At 43.7% G+C, this 19,924-nt stretch overlaps 1 protein-coding gene across 1 annotated transcript; it reads left to right on the top strand.

The window, feature by feature from the left end:
- The first annotated feature begins 680 nt into the window (after window positions 1-680).
- GTF2E2 (general transcription factor IIE subunit 2) lies at window positions 681-17,803 on the top strand. Its single transcript, XM_061463681.1, has 7 exons — window positions 681-995; window positions 2,119-2,210; window positions 2,738-2,845; window positions 8,683-8,865; window positions 9,346-9,439; window positions 15,771-15,886; window positions 16,882-17,803. The coding sequence occupies exons 1-7, from the start codon at window positions 971-973 to the stop codon at window positions 16,996-16,998; spliced, it is 735 nt and encodes a 244-aa protein (XP_061319665.1). The 5' UTR covers window positions 681-970; the 3' UTR covers window positions 16,999-17,803.
- The last annotated feature ends 2,121 nt before the right edge of the window (window positions 17,804-19,924 follow it).

Below are 19,924 nucleotides of genomic sequence, written 5' to 3'. Positions count from 1 at the left end.
ACTCTTCTCTTACTGGCTCGAATAGAAACAAACCCCTTCCCGCTCTCATTCTGGGGGATGCTCTTTGTGTGCGATGAGCTTTGTAAGGGCGCTGGGAGGTGGCGGTGGCTATGCCCGGCTGTGCTTTTTGAGAAGCCATCAAACCCTGATGTTTGAAGTGTTAATATCCGCAGATTCCCAGCTTGGCCCTGGGGTTAGATTTACTTGTCAGGAGCCTTAGCTGGCTGTAGCCAGGCAGATTAAACAAGGTAATCTTCTAGATTCAATTGACAGAACAGATGCATGATAAGTCATCTTAACTCTTTGTTGTGCCTCTGAATGTGTTTCAGCACTTTAGACCTCTCATTATATATATTTTTTTTATTTATAAAATGTCCTGTGTGGATGTTAATTTTTAATGATAAAAGGGAAGAATCCTGCAGGAGAAGATCCCTATAGGCTGTATTTTCAGCAGCTTTGTTTTTCTCCCTTTTCCGATCTTAATTTAGTTATCACAATAAAATGTTCTTCTGTTGTGGAGTTACAGTGATTCTTCTATGGTAATTTTAGAATTGTGCTATGTAAAGCCTCTAATATGATGTCATATAAAAGCTTCACAATTACTACTCGCTGAGTTTTTAATCTAATGTTTATTCCTTCAGCATTTTTACTTCAGTGTGTCTGAAGTGTTTTTTATTATACCAGCACCAGTTTCCATGAAGTATTCCCAATAATTATCCAAAATGGATTTGTTTGCAATGTGATTACATCCAGCATTCCCACTCTGTAGTTGCCTTTTGCAGTGACTTTCAGATCAGCTTGGAAGGAGGCTGAGATGCAGTGGGACAAAACATGAAAAAAATTCATCCAAAGCATAGTGACTTTGGAAAATTAATTGGGAGTTTCATGTAAATAACTTGTCAAGAAAATCCAAGTTTAAGCACAGAGAAGGTAGCAGACTTTCTCCAAGCCTGCCGCTTACTCGGTGGAGATGATGGGTCTGTCAGACATTTTAGGTATTTTTTCTAAAATATGATGATTTTTTATTGTTTCTTTTCTTGACCAGTGCAAACCTCTGAGACCTCATACTGCTTCTTGTCACAGCTCTAATCCACATTCAGCAGAGACAAGACTCAGCTCTGCTCAGCACCCACTGGAACCTCTCCCTCCATTACTGCCCTGACTTTAATTGTTCTTTTTTCTCCCTCAATTGATTCTTCCACAGAAGTAACCAGAGCTCGGTATCTCTGAGAACACCTACTGTCCTGTCAAGTGTGATTAGAAGTCACCAGTGGATTAAAAAATTTGTGTGGTGACTTAGAGAAAATGTTCTTTTTCTCGAGTAGCTGAAATTCTGAGAAGCTGATACCATTATGCTGGTAATAGGCCTGTGGCTTTTGATAGCAGTTTATGGATATTTCTGTTTAATGTGCTGTGCTAATAGCTAATGGTAATACAACAGTCATTAACAACCCTGCAGGAATTTTTGAAACAAACTTTACATGGTAGCAAACCTCACAATACATTAAGCCAGAGTCAGAGGGGATTCTGAATTGTTGTCCCAGTGGTGCAATGCACCAAGTTGTATAATTTTAAATTTATTTTTTCATATAAATTCGCTACTAGAGCTGCATAAATAAATTAATGCGTAAGCCCAGCACAAGCACATCCAGCTGCTGAATACTTTTATGGAACAAGTGAAACTTTCTGCTCCTGTCCCAACAGCGCAAAGCTATCAGTAGAGCTAATGGCTGGGCAAAAATGCAGCATGTTATTTCAGCGTGACTTAATGTAGCATAAATGATTATGGTTTGTTAAGCCACAGAATTAAACATGTACACTTACAGGAGTAATGCTGTCTTGCTGTTTTCTTGAAGGTCATGTCCCAATAACTTTATATTTATGCAGCTCTGCTGAGAAGTGTTCCAGAGCCATGTGTGTCGACAGGTACCTCTGTGGGTCTGGATCAAGACATGTGCTAGCAGAGTCTTCTGAGGGTGGCTACTCCTGCAACACACATTTCTTTTCATAATTGTAATTCTGAAAGCTTGTGGAAGTAGACTGAGAAAGAGATGGAAGGCAGAGCCAACAGGGTGTTGCAGGAAGTATAATTTAATGATTTGTTTTCTCCTTTTGTAGATCACAGCAATGGATCATTCAACTTCAAGGCCCTTTCAGGAGGCTCTGGCTACAAGTTTGGAGTTCTTGCTAAAATAGTGAATTACATGAAGGTACAGACTTTTGCTGTAAAATCATAACGGTTTTAAATACTTCTTTATTCTTCTGTGGTAGCTGAAAGATGCTGTATATTTCAGCTCCAAAATTCTTTTATATCAAGAAGCTGCTTGTTAAATTCAAAGTGCTGTCAGTAAACAGAATGGTCAGCATATTGTTCTGTTACTGAAATCCTCATTATTCCAGGTCACTTAAAAACCAAGACAGGGTATGTTATTTGCAGCAGAAATAGGAACTGCAGCATTCTGTCAGCTTCTAGTATTAATGAGCTATTTATCAAAACAACATGTAACTTGGTGCTTGACAGATGACTTTGTCATCACTCTCAGCTGGTACTAATTTTTTTTATCTCATATTCTCAAAACCCCTAAACTGAAACTCATATGCTGTGTGTACTGTATCTAGTCTGGTTTTGCAGCAGTTGTTTTGTCATCACAGAATACCAGTTTTAGTTACTTTATGCTAACTGAGTCACTGAATAAAATAATTATAGAGCTCTAATAGATCCTGTTTACTTTTCCAGACTAGGCACCAGCGTGGTGACACACATCCATTAACCTTAGAAGAGATTTTGGATGAAACACAGCATTTAGATATTGGACTCAAACAGAAGCAATGGTTAATGAGTGAGGTAATGAAAACATCTGTTTGGATTTTAATTAGAGATAAAGCATTATGAAAATAATGGATTATACATATTTATTTAATGACAAGCTCTATAAATATATAATCTCCCCTTTAGGAAGCTACACTGATTCACATGTCTGTCTGTTATGTACCCTCTACTGTTGAAGTAACAGTGAAATGACTATTCTGACATTTTTAAGGACATGTTACAATTGTTACACAGCATATTTTACTTCACGTGAATTTTTTATTACTGATTTTATATAAAGAAGCTGGTTTTCTTAAGGATTTCCTTTATTAAATAAAAATAATGCAGAGAGCTCTTCCGATGTTGAGGATGTTAAATTAATTAGAACAAAGGAGTATGGCACCAAATTTCATAGGCTTACAGTACATTCTTTGTCATGTACTGAATCTTAAGGTCCTTTCCAACCCTAATGGTTCTATGATTCTATGATGTGAAATATGTCTGAAGTTGTTGGGTAATAGATGTGCAAATTTCACTGCTGGAGTTCATTAGTCTCACTCCAGATGCTAGGTTTTGTTTCTACAGGTTGACTATAATTTGCCACCATGTCGATCTTCGTGCTTCATTGATCTGAATATCTTCATGAAATTTCAAGATTAATAAATCACCAGAATAGCATATTTAGTATTTATACTTGATTCGCATACCTGGTTTTGCTCATATCGTGTTTAATATCCTTGCAATAGAGCAGTAAAGTTTTTTGAGACATGAGGAAGAAGTCTCTGCATAGTAAAACTAGGGTTGCTTTAACCAATTGCTGAGGTGAATAGCTTGAGAGAGGACGCCTTCAACACCGGAGCGGGGGGGGGGAGATCAGCTTCCAGGAGCCTCAACTCGGAGCAACAAGAGCCACCGAGGGAGCCTCAAGTCCTCGACAGGACCTGCCCAGGAGCCGGCCGCTCAGCTGACGAGAGCGAGCAGCTGACTCACACGGGGCGGAGCCTGAAGCAGCGGCACCAGCCCTGATTGGTTAAAAACCTGCCCCAGGGAGCGCGGCGAGCAGAGCGGGTGGAGGCAGTTTGCGCGGGCCGGTGAGCGGGATGATGAGCGCTCGTCGTATGATCAGGGCCCGGTCCGCTGCTCTGCTCTGGCTGCCGCGGCGTGGCCAGCGTAGGCACCCAGACAGAGCCGGTGAGAGGGGAGGCTGCAGTGCAGAGCTCGGGGTGCAGAGAGTGCCTGCACTGGTCTGCTGAGGGGAGGGTGCGCAATGGGCAGGGCTGCACTCCTGGTGGAGGTCCTCCTGCAGCAGGGGCTGAGCTGCGGGATGCTGTTAATAGACTGCGAGATGTCAGGGAAGCTGAGAGTAAGCGGGAATGCTTGCTCCTGGCCCAAACTGTGCAGGGGCCTCGAGCTTCACCTCTGCCTCATGAAGGAAAGAAGGAGGCCGTTAACCTGGGAAGCTGGGAATTAGTGAAAAAAAAAAACCAACAAAAAAAAAGAAGGAAAAGGACAACCAAAAGCAAGGGGCTTCCCCCTAAATCCCCTGTCCCCACGCAGAACTGCTTTGCTGTCCTGCAGGGGGCTAATGAGGAAACGCACTCGAGACAGAAACAGCCGGCTGATGCACTGCTAAAGATCTCTCCTGGTGCTGCTAGGAAAAAGCGGCGGGTCGTAGTAGGGGACTCTACACTGAAAGGGACAGAAGCACTCGTCTGCCGCCCAGACCCTGTCTCAAGGGAGGCGTGTTGCTTACCGGGGGCACGGATCAGGGATGTGGCAGAGAGGCTGCCTGCTCTAGTAAGTCCTGTGGACTATTACCCGCTCCTGGTGATACATGTGGGTGCTAGGGATATAGGTAGTAGTAGCCTGTGGAACATAAAGAAGGACTACAGAGCCCTGGGGGAGGTGGTTATGGGCTCTGGAGCTCAGATAGTCTTTTCATCAATTCTCCAGGATACAGGAGAGGACCTAAAAAAAGCTAGGAAGATTAGTCAGGTTAATAACTGGTTAAAAGGGTGGTGTCATAGTCAGGGGTTTGGGTGTCTTGAACACAGGACCCAAGTTTGTAGACCAGGTCTGGGGGCTGGTGGAGCTGGCCTGATAAAGAAGGGAAAGAGCAGTTTTGGTAGGAGGCTTGCCAGACTGGTCAAGGAGGCTTTAAACTGGATGTGTTGGGGGAAGGGGGGCATCATTCCATCCCAGCACACCCAGTCAGTTGCCAGCACCTATAATAAATGCTTGGAGCAATGTAGAGATATCCCAGCCGCTCCAGCCAATGAGCTGGCTTCATTTGGAGCTCGGCTCAGATGCCTCTATACAAATGCCCGTAGCATGGGGAACAAACAAGAGGAATTAGAGATGTGTGCACATCTATGGGGGTATGATATAATAGGCATCACCGAAACATGGTGGGATGGCTCCTATGACTGGAGTGTTGGAATGGAAGGTTACAGGCTCTTTAGAAAAGACAGGCCTGGCAGGCGGGGAGGGGGAGTTGCCCTTTATGTTAGGGATAGGCTGAAGAGTATGGAACTCTGTCTGGGGACAGGTGAGCAGTCCACAGAGAGTTTTTGGGTCAGGGTTAAAGGGAGAACAGCTATGGGAGACATTACTGTGGGGATCTGTTGCAAACCACCTGATCAAGGAGAACCTGCGGATGAAGCACTCCATAGACAGATAGGAAAAGCCTCACGCTCGCAGGCCCTTGTTCTCATGGGTGACTTCAACCACCCTGACATCTGTTGGAAGGACGGTACGGCCCGGCACAAGCAATCCAGGAGGTTCCTCGATTGTGTAGAAGACAACTTCCTTCTGCAAGTAATAGAGGAGCCAACAAGGAGAGGTGCCATGCTTGACCTCGTTCTCACCAACAGGGAAGGGCTCGTTGGAAATGTGACTCTCCAGGGCAGCCTTGGATGCAGCTATCATGAGATGCTCGAATTTGAGATCCTCAGGACAATGAGAAGAGCGTGCAGCAAGCTCACTGCCCTGGACTTCAAAAGAGTAGACTTTGGCCTCTTCAGGAACCTGCTTAGTAAGGTTCCATGGGATACAGCCCTAGAGGGCAGAGGGGCCCAAGACTGTTGGTTGATATTCAAGGATCACCTGCTACAAGCTCAGGAGTGTTGCATCCCAACCAGAAGGAAGTGCAGCAGGAGGGCCAGGAGACCTCCTTGGATGAATAAGGAGCTCCTGAGGAAAATTCAAATGAGAAAAGAGGCTTATAAAAAGTGGAAGGAAGGAGAGGCGGCCTGGGTAGAGCACAGGGATGTTGTCCGAGAAGCTAGGGACCAAGTTAGGAAAGCTAAGGCCCAGTTAGAATTAAACTTAGCTAGAGGTATTAAAGGTAACAGGAAGGGATTCTACAGGTATGTAGCAAATAAAAAACAGACTGGGGAGAACGTAGGCCCCCTCAGGAAGCCCTCGGGAGAACTGGCTACACAGGATTTGGAGAAGGCTGAGGTTCTGAATGACTTCTTTGCCTTGGTCTTCACTGGCAAAGGCTCTGACCAAACCACCCAAGTCTTGGAAGGCAGATGCAGGGACTGTGAGAATGAAGACCTTGCGACCACTGTAGGAGAGGAACTGGTTCGAGACCATCTTAAAAATCTGAATATGCACAAGTCCATGGGTCCTGATGAGATCCATCTGTGGGTCCTGAAGGAACTGGCAAATGAAGTTGTGAAGCCCCTGGCCATCATATTTGAGAAATCATGGCAGTCAGGTGAAGTTCCCGACGACTGGAAAAAGGGAAATATAACCCCCATTTTCAAGAAGGGGAAAATGGATGACCCAGGGAATTACAGAGCAGTCAGTCTCACCTCTGTGCCTGGCAAAATCTTGGAGCAGATTCTCCTGGAAGGCATGCTAAGGCACATGAAAATCAATGAGGTGCTTGGTGACAGCCAGCATGGCTTCACTAAGGGGAAATCCTGCCTGACCAATTTGGTGGCCTTCTATGATTGGGCTACAGAACTGATGGACAGGGGTAGAGCAGTTGATGTCATCTACCTGGACTTGTGCAAAGCGTTCGACACTGTCCCACACGACATCCTTGTCTCTAAATTGGAGTGACATCAATTTGATGGGTGGACCACTCGGTGGATAAAGAACTGGCTGGATGGCCGCACACAAAGAGTTGTGGTCAATGGCTCAATGTCCGGCTGGAGACGAGTAACGAGTGGCGTCCCTCAGGGATCAATGTTGGGACCGGTCTTGTTTAACATCTTTGTCCGTGACATGGACAGTGGGATTGAGTGCGCCGTCAGCAAGTTTGCCGATGACACCAAGCTGTGTGGTTCGGTTGATACGCTGGAGGGAAGGAATGCCATCCAGAGGGACCTCAACACGCTTGTGAGGTGGGCTGATGCCAACCTCATGAAGTTTAACCATGCCAAGTGCAAGGTCCTACACCTGGGTCGGAGCAATCCCAGGCACAGCTACAGGTTGGGCAGAGAAGAGATTCAGGGCAGCCCTGCAGAGAAGGACTTGGGGGTGCTGGTCGAAGAGAAAATGAACATGGGCCGGCAGTGTGCGCTTGCAGCCCAGAATGCCAGCCGTATCCTGGGCTGCATCAAAAGGAGTGTGACCAGCAGGTGGAAGGAGGTGATCCTGCCCCTCTACTCTGCTCTTGTGAGACCTCACCTGGAGTATTGTGTGCAGTTCTGGTGTCCTCAACATAAAAAGGACATGGAACTGTTGGAACAAGTCCAGAGAAGAGCCATGAGGATGATCAGGGGACTGGAGCACCTGCCATATGAAGATAGGCTGAGAAAGTTGGGGCTGTTCAGCCTGGAGAAGGCTGCGTGGAGACCTCATAGCAGCCTTCCAGTATCTGAAGGGGGCCTATAGGGGTGCTGGGGAGGGACTCTTCATTAGGGACAAGAGGTAACGGGTTAAAACTTAAACAGGGGAAGTTTAGATTGGATATAAGGAGGAAATTCTTTCCTGTTAGGGTGGTGAGGCACTGGAATGTGTTGCCCAGGGAGGTTGTGAATGCTCCATCCCTGGCAGTGTTCAAGACCAGGTTGGACAAGGCCTTGGGTGACACGGTTTAGTGTGAGGTGTCCCTGCCCATGGCAGGGGGGTTGGAACTAGATGATCTTAAGGTCCTTTCCAACCCTAATTATTCTATGATTCTAATACAGCCTGTGTTACCAGGACTAAAATTCTGGGTTACAGAAACCCCTGTGTTGGTTATGATGGAAGCTTGACTTTGCTGAGGTGTTTCAAAAGGTGGCTCCAGGTTCCTTCCATAATGAATATCAAGATGGAATGAAAAAGCTCTTCCCAACAAGTGTATATGAAATCATCACTGAACTGTTACTGGATAAGAAAAGGTGAAAAAATACCCTGCAGTGCCAAAGTTAGTTATCTTCTCTGTTACAGGTGTTTTCTCCCTCCTTTCTTCTTTCTGTGTTTCTTCTCTTTCTCCTTTCAGGGTCAGGCTGGCATCTGCAGAAGAAACTAAGTTTCCTCTGTTACAGGGGAACTTGCATTGTGGTACTGGCCGCACAGCAAAACTGATTCAGCGCATATCTGAAATCATTTCAGTTGCCCATGAATAACTAGTCAGTTTCACTCTGAACCTGGTATCAGAAATAAAATCCTACTGTGCAGGAGGTCTGCTATTCTCAGTTTCTTCTACAGCTGCTGGTGCCAGTTGACAGCAGTTGGGGAAGACTGAGCCCTGGCTTGTCCCAGGTTAATGGCTTTCACATTAGTAACACCTGTATGACTTGGGCTTGATGAATAACCTCCAAACTGGCAGCTGTAACGTGGCTCGTGTGCTTTAGCTCCTCAAAAGCACGGTATTAAAAAAAGTACTACCATGCGTTCTTTTTCAGGGTTTGAAATTTATGTCCCTGTTACAGGCTCTTGTCAACAATCCAAAAATAGAAGTTGTAGATGGGAAGTATGCTTTCAAGCCCAAGTACAACTTGAAGGATAAAAAGGCTCTGCTCAGGCTCTTGGACAAGCATGACCAGCGAGGGCTGGGGGGAATCCTTTTGGAAGATATTGAGGAAGGGCTACCCAATGCACAGAAAGCTATAAAGGTGAGTAGCATGTGTCTGTGATGTAGTGAACCCATTCCAGTTACCTCCTCAAAGGGGGAGGTAGAGGCTAAGAAGGAATTTCCTCATGAGTTGTTTCTGTTCATTTCACAACTCAAAAGCTATTTCAGAAGATCTAATATTGTAGCTTTTTCTGTATTTCATCCTTTACATTCAGATGTGGCCTGATCTCAGCACAGCTGTCAAAGGTCTTTCTCACAGAAGACTTCTTGATCTCCCACATTCCAACTGTAGGCATTTAGTTTTGCTTTTATACCTTGATCTCAGTCCTCTGTATCTCATCTTTGATTTATTAATATACGTACCACTCGTATCTGCTTTGGATGCTTTTTAATGCCAGTTACTTTGCTGCTTCTCTAGTTTGTTGTGCTTTTTGTAGCGCAACATCTGGGTCCATTGTTCAAGTTGGAATCCTTGGAAACAAAGTGATTTTTGTGCTGTTCTTTTGCATTTGTTTTCAAGGCTTTAGGGGACCAGATAATTTTTGTTAATCGCCCTGATAAGAAGAAAATTCTTTTCTACAATGACAAGAGCTGTCAGTTCACTGTGGATGAAGGTGGGTGTTTGTTTACATTCATTTCCATGATAGTTGATTTGAGTTAATCTCAAACACCTGTATGTATAAGCAGTCTTCAGGTATTTCAGTCATTTAGAGGTGGTAATGAATAAGTATCCAGCTGTCACAAGGATAGTTTATATTAACACAAGGCTAGCCAGACTAGCGAGTGACTTCAGGGGTAATATCCTCTGGATTTTAGTGAATATATTGGAACATGACACCAGGAAGTGTACCATTAACTGTATAAATCCAGGGCTGTTCAGTACATTGTATATTTAGCATACCCAGCACTGATCTGTGTTTAGGAACAAGCAGTTCAGACTGTTTCTATGGAAGGGGGGAAAGGTTAAAAACGACTCTAAAACCCCTTGAAACAAAACGTTTAAGCCATTTGGCTGGATCTCCAGATGAGGGAAGGCATTTAAGGCTCTAGTGTTTGTAGTGAAGGGGTCACTAGTAGCAGTTTGTAGTTCAAGGTAACTATGCCGTCTTTCATCCGCAGGTGGCAGCATGTTCCATCTAAGCAGAAAGTGTGGTGTTTTTTTTTTAATTATCATTCTGTTCCTGCTGGCTTTGGTTTTTCTTTTCATGCAGATGATGATACTTTGTTCTGAGAGGGGGCAAGAATGCTTTCTCTTTTTTGAATTTTGTGGTCAGCCTGCCTATACCACAACTCTTGAAACATCCCTGTGTGGGTTTACTCACTTAACTGCAGCTGTAACGGGTTCTTTTTCCAGCTGAGTTACCCTGTGAGGAAGCAAACACATCCTTCCCGAGCAGTTTTGCTTCTGATTCTTTCCAGAGCACCAGAAGCATGTCTCTTAGGGAGTCACTGGCAGAATTGTCTGCATACAGGATGAGTTGTGACACATTTCTGTGTTAGCGGTGCTCTCTCAGCTCATTATCTCCCAGTAACGTTAAAACAAAGTTTTTATAAAACTGCAAAATAATCTTTGAAGTGTTGTTAGGCTCTTTGATCTTAGGAGCTGATGACAGTTCAAAATATGTTTCTGGTTTAATGTTTATCCTTAGAAATAAGGGCTCTCTGCTGCTTGGTGCATGATTTTCCCAGATGACACCCTCCAGTTTTGAATGTATGTTGGTAGGGATTAGTATCCTCTAAGTCAGGCGTCCTTTCCCACCACTGTCTGAGCTCCATCAGCAGAGAAAGAGGAGCTGTGAGGTTAATGTGGAGCTTGCTGTCTGAAATAGCAGGAGGAACTGCTTGCTGGCAGTGCCTACCTCTGCCCCAGCTAAAGTTGTTTTGATGGCTGAACAAGCTTTTCTTTCTCCCCTTTTAAAAGTAAATCCCAACATACTGCAGCAGCAGTGGTGCAGTACCTATATGTGATGATCTTAAGGGCAGCAGAGAAGGTTTTTGCAGTAAGGAATGGCTTTTGTTCTTCCTTTTATGTGATTAGCCAAGGAGGGTTCAGATTGCATGTGTTCCTTCCTGACTTCCTGACTAATTAATCTTCTGTCAGTAGTGGGTAGCTGAAAGTGTTTATAAAAGCCAGGGTAGATTTCAAGTGCTTCAGCCAAGTAAAGCACTGCCTTCTTGTGCTGAGGCTCAGCACTTGGCATGTGAACCAGGCTTTCACCCCATGCAGGCTGAATGCTGGAAGGCCAGTCTGATTGCTTAACTGTTAGAGTTGGTATCTTTCACATCTGAATGTAATACAGGACGTGTTTTAATGCCTAGAAATTCAGGTACTTAATTATGCATGTTTTTAATATTCTTCCTAAGCACCTTTGAGGAGGTTTAAAGACTGGCTAAAGCATTTTAAATTAAACAGTGTAAAAATTGCTTGGGATCAATGGTGGCTTTGAATTCCAAGGTGAAGCAGGAGCAGCACAAACCTAACATGGAGCACCTTTTCCTTCTGGTATAAATCTAGTACTGTGTTCTCTGGGACTGTTAGGAAGCAGGACTCCATCTTCCCCACTACTCAGTTGTTTCTTCCCTTCTGCCCTGTTACTGTCTGTTCTTGTCCTATGCTCAGATTCTGGCTCACCTCAGGTGTGTTACAGCAGTTTATCTCCAGAAGCAATCCTAACCTTTTTACCAGGAGTGGGTGAGGCAGTCAGAAGTGCAGGATATAAGCCACACTGAGTTCACCATGCAGCCATTTACCCATGACTTTGTTCCCCAAATGTAAGCATTTATAAAAAGGGAGCGTGTTAGAGTGTAATCACTTAGGGAATGTCAGCACAAATTTGTTTTGTACATGAGGCACTTCTTGATGGAATAAAGTTGAGGTAACTGTGCATTCTTACCCCTTGGGTATTGGAGAGAGAAGATGTTTGCAAAACCTTTGCTATGCAGCCCTCAGCTTTGCTGTGTGTTACTGATAGTCAAAGCTCATTGTTTTAAGTCTGTGCATGCAGACATCCCCATGCTGGAGATGTTAGCAAACATCTAAACTGACCGTTCAGTCAGCTCATGGTGTCATTTCCTCCACTCTTTACTTGAAAGACCAGAAGTTAGCTATCTGGAGGAGCCAAGCAAGCAGCTTTTGAGTAGTGTTGATTCTGTCAAGCCTCTGAGTTAAAATATTTCAGTGGTCAAATTGCAAGATACTGCATACAGGATTTGGTCATAGTCCAGGTAAGACATGGAGCACCTGCCTTGGGGACCAGGATCACAACTTTCTGCCTCCTCTGGGAGAGATCTGCATTGGCATCAGGACTTAAAGTTCTGCTGAAAATGTGTGTGTTTCCTTCAGGGTTTACAGCACCTGCATTGCTTTGGCCAGAAATTCTTTGGGAATTTCTCCCTGGGGGATTTTTTTTCTGGGCTCCATCTTGTCATAGCAGCCCAGGTGGTGGGAGAAATTGACAGCTTGTCTGAATGCAGGCTACTGCAGTCAGGTGTAGCCTTACTGTCTTGACTGTTGGGCAGGTTTTTTTCTTCTATAGCTATTATGCACTTGTTCTGGCTGATCTCCCAAATAGTTTAGTGTTTCTGATAGAAGAGCATTTTGCTGTGCTTTCGATGGTGTGAAGATCACCTAGCTGTTGACAGGACAGGGAGAAGGAAAACTGAATGTGCTCTGTAATTTAAATGGTTACATGCGTTGCAGGAATGTGGGCATCTGAACCTGTTCTCTGTGCCTGGCTAAAGCAGGACAGCATGTGATGAGCTTTCTGCCCCAGCAATCCCCTTCCCACTCCTCACAGCAATACTGAACTCCTTGTGCCTGTCCACAGAGACAAGAAGGACGTTGTAAAAAAAAGGATCTGGAATATTGAAACCATCTCTAACAACTGCTTTCTGTCACTGTTGTCCACTCTTCAGACACATCAGCTCCTCACAGCATTTTTCTTTCAGTCTTCTCCCCTCTCCAGAGATAGGCCAGCCTGACACATCCTCCTATCTGGCCAACTGTAATCGCTGATGCTGCTCCAGAGGTGATGGAGCACAGCAATCATGTCATTGAACGCCATTTCCTCCCCTCAGACCCTCTCTTGAAATGCTGCTTTTAACAAGTGGTGACCCTGTTTGCTTGGAGCCACACAGCCAGGGTTACAGCACTTCAGATTCTCCTCAAAGACGGAGAAATATCTTTTCTATCTTGGGTCAAGGGTTTGAATTTTGAGGTGTAGAAATAGCACAGCTACAAGTGTGGAGAGTTGTTTCTAGAGAGCTGTAGTTATTGCCAGCTTTTCTCATAGTTTCTCCTGTTTCAGAGAGGGTGTTGCAGTAATTCAGATAGCATATTCCCAAGGTGTAAACTTTCGTTAGCTGATAGGGGCATAGTCCTTGGAGACTTCTGAATAACTCTGACAGGTAGTCTGGCAATGGCCCGCTGCAGCCAGACTGCTGCTGTCTTTCTTCAGTCTTGCATTTAGCTCATTGTCTGGTGTTACACTGAGTCGGTTTTGTGATGAGATGATAGATGTATCTCCTTTTCTCTTTCAATGGCACCCTGAATGCAAACAGCTGATATGCACAGCTATCAGAAGGCTGGCAGCTCTGTTGCTTCTCCACCTTTATCCTGTGCTTTTAATCCTGGACCAGTCCTTTAACACAGAGTATTTTGGGGGGATGACTGTTTTGTTGTGACTTCCCCCCCAACTTTCCTAGGCAATAACACATTTTCATGCCCTACATGGAGCTTCAGCATGGGGAGAAGGTTCTTTTGTGGTTACCACAGTCAGAGCAACAGCGTTGAAAGCAGCCTGATTTATGAAGGAATTTTTACATGGGAGTTGCAGAATACTGTAGAGTGACCCTGGTGGGGCCAATTAGTGGATTAAATTATCTGTGTGTAAAGTCCACTTTAGCATTGTGGTTTTGATTCTTGGTGACTTAGATTCATATTTCTTGGCCAAGTTTAAAAGGTGAATGAGAAGCTATAATGATGGTTTAACCGCTGCATTACAAGAAATGCAAACTGCTGTGGTTAGATATTAACCATGATCTGCACTCTTGTGCATGTTGATCCTTGAAGAGCTGACCATTTATTTTCTAATGTTTAATTTTTCACTTCTGTTCCCCAGCAGAATGTAGACCAGTTTAACCTTAAGCACCTATCCTCAGCTTTCTTTTTTTTTTTTTTTGTTTTTTTTGCACTGAGACATATTTGTCCATATATCATAAACTCTAATAAGGAGAAGTATCATCTGTCTTTGTAGCAGATCATCATGAGTAAAAGGATGCTGTCATGTGAAAGTTCCGTTATCACTTTTCTCCTCTGCCATCACCTTGTGTTCACATGCCTGCCATACATCTTGGGGGACTGACCTGCAGCTCTTCAGCTCCTACTGGAGTCATCCGTGCAGAGCCAAAGGCAGAACAGCACAACACAGTGTTCAAGTATCTCTAACTGGGATCTGTTTAATAGTCGTGCATTTTTGTGCAGCCTTGTCACTTAACATGGGAACTGCAGACACATGATTAGAAATACAGTTACTTGCAATGTGCAGTACTGATTAGTCTTTCCAAGCACCTCTGGGGGCTCACCTTGGGTGTTGAGGACAGGGAGGGGGGATGACCAGAAAGAAAATAGCTTGAAAGAGCATATTCTGCTCAGTTAGGAGGATGCAATGGGAACCTTACACAGGCTGTTAAGTCTTGATCTGAGGGCTCATCCCTAAGGAATCTCTCTTGCATGTTAAGCTTTGATCACAGCACAGCCTTCTCCACCTGCTGCAACAGGATTAGGTGAGAGATGATGTGTGATAGCAAGCATTGCGTTAAGTTATCTGAAAACTGGTGGTCTCGATACTACTGTGCTGTATGAGAGTGTATGTGCCTGTATGAAAAATGGGCTGAACACTGCCTCCATTTAACCAAAAGTGGTGTTTTGACAGGATTTGGTTCTCTTCAAAAACTCTGCATTACAAAAAATGAACATTGTTGTTCTTCATGGGCAAAATACCTTTCTTTTGTTTCCTGGAAAGCTTAAACAGCCCTTTACTGTTGGTAGTGGGAAGAAAAAGACCCAAGACTTAAAGCACATCTTTCATAGAAAAACAAGAGGTATTAGGGAGGGAACTGGTCCAAGTACAGGAACCAAGTCTGTTATGTATACCTTTTGTACAGTGTCATCCTGTTGCAGGGTGTCTAGAGCCAGTGTATCTGTGGCAGACCATCATTTCATCACCTGCTGTGTAGGACAGCTTCTTAAGCTTGCAGAAGTTGTGGTTGTTTTGACAACTGTATACTAAATATATCTGGAAATAAAGGGAAAAAATGTAGTCTTGCGTTTCTGTGTGTGCCTCGTGTTTTATTTATAGTTTGTTAGCCAAACCTGCTGACAGGATATATTGAACTTACTGCCTGGGGAATGAAGGGAGGTAGGATTGTACCAGCCGCTGCCTGGAGAAAGCATTCCAGAGGCTCTGTGGAACTTTACGTGAGGCAGAAAGTGTGCAGGCACATGGCAGCTGCTCTAATTAAGACTTACTGTCTTTCTCCTTTTTTCCTGCTGCTGTGTCTTTTAAGGTATCTCTTTTTAACACCAGAGGAATGTTAGTAATTTATTATCTGTACAGCACGGTATGTATTATATTACAGTGATAAACAATCATAAACCCACTGAAGCAAATGCCTTGAATCTTCAGTAAATTGGACTATGAGATGACAAGTCTCCCAAGACAATGGCAGCTGAGGATGTGTAAATGGAGTTTCCATTTATGGTTAGTTATTACTCTTCACCAAGATCTTTTGAACCAAGGCTTATAAAACACATTGACAGTCTACACAGCTACAGAGGTGCTAGGCAAAAAAAAGAGACTCCATAGCAAATTCACATTAAAAGCACGTGTTGCCTGTGAGTGCTCTCAATGAGGATGCAAAATAAGGGTTTCTTTGGTGTTTCAGAGTTTCAGAAGCTGTGGAGGAGCATTCCTGTGGATTCTATGGATGAGGAGAAGATTGAAGAGTATCTGAAACGACAGGGTATTTCTTCCATGCAAGAAACTGGACCAAAGAAAATAGTAAGAGATACAAATTGCAAATCTTTCTAGGGGATTCCCACTTCCTGAGCCACCAGTGTTAATTCCAAAAGATGATAAGCCTTTGCATAGATGCTTTGTGTAGCTCAGGGAAGTGTGACCAGTTTTAAGAAGTTGTAGATAACAATGCTATAGCCAGCAGTCAGTGTTTTTACAGCTTGTTTGAGCCTGTGTAATAACCCAGGCAGCATCAAGGAGAGGGCAAATGCCAGAAATTTCTGTGAGCTCCAAAGTGGAAGCTTCTGTTTGAAGCTGTGCAATACATTAGGAGTAGAAGAACAGCTACTTTTCTGGGGAGAAGGGTTGGGGTTTTGTGACTTTTTCTTCTCTGCTAAATAGCTTTGATGTCTTGATGAGAACCCTCATGTAATATGCCTCCCACCACACACATGCTGTTCTCCAAGTTGGGTGCGGTATGCTCCCAGTGTTTTACCAGGAGGCCAAAATGTCTGCAAGCTCTCAAAAAATGCTTTCTTCCTGACTTCGAGCAATTCATTTTTTAACATTTATTTGATGTGATACATCATGTCTTTTCTACAGTTAGCTTCAAACATTCCTTTCCCTTCCACATAGGACTTGTTCCTGGTTTCTGCTAGTCACTACACTCTAGAAGCTTTAATGCCTCTCACCGTGTAGGCACTCCTGACTTCGTTATATGCTGAAGGTGTCTTTGAGCACATAATTGTGGATAGAATGATGGGTCATGTACCTGCTTCTGTAACTGCATGGGAGTGTTCGGAAGCTTCACTTACAAATGCCAGCTTTACTGCTGTGCATGGGATACAGAGACTGCTCTGTCCACATCTCCCTGCCTGGATTTGAGTTGAATGCTGTTGCTTCTTGCCAGAAAAAGAAAGCACCTTCCTTCAGGCAGGGTTCTTCTTCACTGAAGTGATGACTAGCACAGCATCACACATCAGGTCAGATGTTGCAGCTGGAGGGCAGATCTTTTGACTGCTGTTTATTTCTTCTTACAGGCTCCTATTCAGAGGAGGAAGAAACCCGCTTCTCAGAAGAAACGCCGGTTTAAGAGTCACAATGATCACTTGGCTGGAGTATTAAAAGATTACTCTGATGTTCCTGGCAAACAGTGATCAGTTGAAATCTGGAGCAAACATGCATTTTTAATATATCAGGATTTTGCCACTTGGGTTCAGTGTCTGCTTGCAGAAAGACTGACTGTATATAGTAATGTGATGTGTTTCCCCTACCCCATCAACTGCCCAGTTGAAACAGGTCGGTTTAAGAGCAAGTATGAACTACTAAGTTTAGAGTTTAATTTAATTACCTAATGGGAAATGTGTCTTTAAGTAAGAAGTTCTCACTAGTTGCCTCTTGGCATAGTGGTAAATGGTGCTCAGCATGTAATGCAGGAGTTCCTGTTCAGTGCTTAACTCTGCTTTTACATGGCTTAATGGGTATTTACCTGGAATTACTTACAAGGGGCTTTCTGGTAGGATTGAATACAACATTTGTTTTACCTATATCAGGAAAACCTTTTCCTAAAGTCACTTCAGGCAAGTTTCTTTCATAGCCAAATACACCCCTGGTTTGTAGGCTTCTTTTTTGCCATGAAACTGAGCTTTACTGAGAATAGGTGATATCTGAGGCTCAAACTCAGGAAAAAAAAAAAAGACAAAACCCCTCTCCCGAAGTCCCAGCAGGCTGCAGGATGGCAATGCAGCTGCAGCTCCCTAATGCTAATCAGAAATTGCCCTTGGTGATTTTTCAGCAGTGTAGGGGATGCACATGTGTTGCACAGTTCTACTCTATGGGCAGGAGGGAAATAAAATGACAGTGTAATGCTGAAGCCATATTTTTTTCTTTTGTTTTGTTTTTCAGTAATAAACTTAATGCTGGTTTCCAGTTTTCCATCCTTAAAGAATGAGAGAATCAACATCTTTTGTGCTTGTTGCATTTTCTTTTTGAAGGAAAGGAAGGAATCTTTGCTGTATTTTTACCTTTTTGATGACTTATTGTTCTGGGCTGACACTGTCATCTTTTTATCATCTGTGGTTGGAGAGAGGGGAGGAACCACCTTAAATGAATGCTTCAGTTGCCTGATGTTCTGTGCAGTACAGACTACTGTGGAAGGTGGCCAAACTGTGTCTTGATAATTTATTTGTATGTTCTGAACCAGAATCAGTCAATGCTGATACTGTTTTCATGGCACTGCAGGAGGGGAGTTGCTTCTCTGCACTTCTAGGGTTAAGATCAAAGATAAAACAGGTGACTGTGACATGCCACCAGCAGCAGATTGCTGCTGCTTGCACATGAGCTGGTGTCTTGATGTGTCGGGGGCTGAAGCAGAGGCCGTCAGATCTGGACATGTGAACAGGTGAAGAATAAGGCTTTGTTGCTGTCACACTGAACTTGTTATGTCTGCCTGGGGAAGCACACAAGAAGTAATAACCTTCTGTAAGTGTAGCATTTATCCTTCTGATACTGAAGACTGCTCTTTTGAGGAACAGACAGTACTTCTGGCATTGCACATGTCAGTGCTGTATCAACCTTAAAGATTTGATAAATGCTGGTAAGAGTTTTATTCTATTTTTTTTCTCCCATGCTTTTTAAATATAAATATATATTATAAAGCATGCTGCTCCGGCTGGTGTTGAAATTGGTTTTATTCCCTATATTTTCCAGGTCAGCACAAGCAATTCCTTTGGAGCTTTTAGTTTTCCATTGCAGCTCAGCTTTAAAGCACCCATGGCACACTTGAAAACTTTTCTCCTCTCTCCTGTCATCATTACTCCAAAACCACAAAAAAGTTCCCTTCCATCTGCTGCATTTTTGAGCAGTGATTTTTTTTTTTTTTTGGTGGTGGTACTCAGACAAAAGTAGAACTCTTTAGTGAGCTCTGAGTTGCCTTTCATACCTTCTGGGTTTCTAGGGGGGTAACTTCCCAGTCATCCCAGTCATCTGACATGGTGTTATCCATTCCCTATGACACAAAGCTTGCAAAGCAGGCTGTAAGGTAGGCTATCTGCTTTGTTTCTCTGCTCAAGTGATTAAGATAATAGGGAAGTCTCAAGAAAATACCTGCAGCTATTTTCAAAGATTAAAAATATGTTAGGTCAAAAAATAGCAAAGGAAGACTGACTAGCAGCGCTGTGTGCTGTGCTGGCATTGTCAGGCTCCAGTGTTAAAAGGAACAGAACAGTTCAGTTGAAAGGCTGGATTAGATGCTCTGTATCACCAGAGGAAGTCTTCTCCAGAGGAAGGCATAGTAAGTTTTACAGGTACAGTCTTGGATGTAGCTGAAGGGAAGCTCACATTGGCCTGTTGGAAGTGTCATGGAATATAGTTGTGAAGAAAACAAGCTCAGAAAATAAGCATGAGCTCCTCTCTTTGTGTGGGTTTCAGGAGTTCAGGTTTGTTTTTTCTGTTGAAGATACTCCCAGGGATCCTTACAGGTTTGTTTGTTTTTTTTTTCTAAGGCTTCTTAAAAAAATGGTGCAACTTGAAAACACCTCAGACTGTATCAGCAGGAGTCCATTTGTTGAAAGCATTTTAGTACCACTCTAGTCCACTTTCTTCACAGCATAATGTCCAAATCAGGCTTTTCATTGAAGTTCAGCATAAGAGTTCACAGCTGTGAAAAACTTAAACCTACTTCATCTTCCTCCAGGGTGTTCTCATGTATTCTGTGTTTGGGAAGATGGTTCTCCTGGTGGCCAAACCCACTGTGCCCTCAGCTCACTTTGGTTGGCAAAATCCTTGTTAGTCTGGCATTGTAAAGGGCTGCTGAGGGGCATCATGCTCTCTCCTGGGGGCCATGGGCCTGTTACTCCATTTTTCTCTTCATTCCCTCAAAGTATCTGCTGCTAACCAGAAAGATAAGGAGACTCAGACTGCCCTTGACTAAGATAGAACATAGAAATAGAATGCTTCAGTTGGAGGGGACCTGCAGTGATCATCTAGTCCATGGCAGGCATTTCTGTCTTACACATTTCAGGAAGGTTCTTTGGTAAACCCATCTTGGTGCAGTCTTTACCTGTCCCTACAAGATGATTTTTT

This window comes from Pezoporus flaviventris, unplaced genomic scaffold (genome assembly GCF_033815535.1).
Source record: "Pezoporus flaviventris isolate CSIRO_AGI_PZ_B2104156 unplaced genomic scaffold, CSIRO_AGI_Pfla_v1 ptg000002l, whole genome shotgun sequence".
In the NCBI taxonomy this organism is placed as follows: domain Eukaryota; kingdom Metazoa; phylum Chordata; class Aves; order Psittaciformes; family Psittacidae; genus Pezoporus; species Pezoporus flaviventris.
The sequence above is the reverse complement of the archived record's forward strand: the minus strand, read 5'-3'. Positions and strand labels throughout refer to the sequence as shown.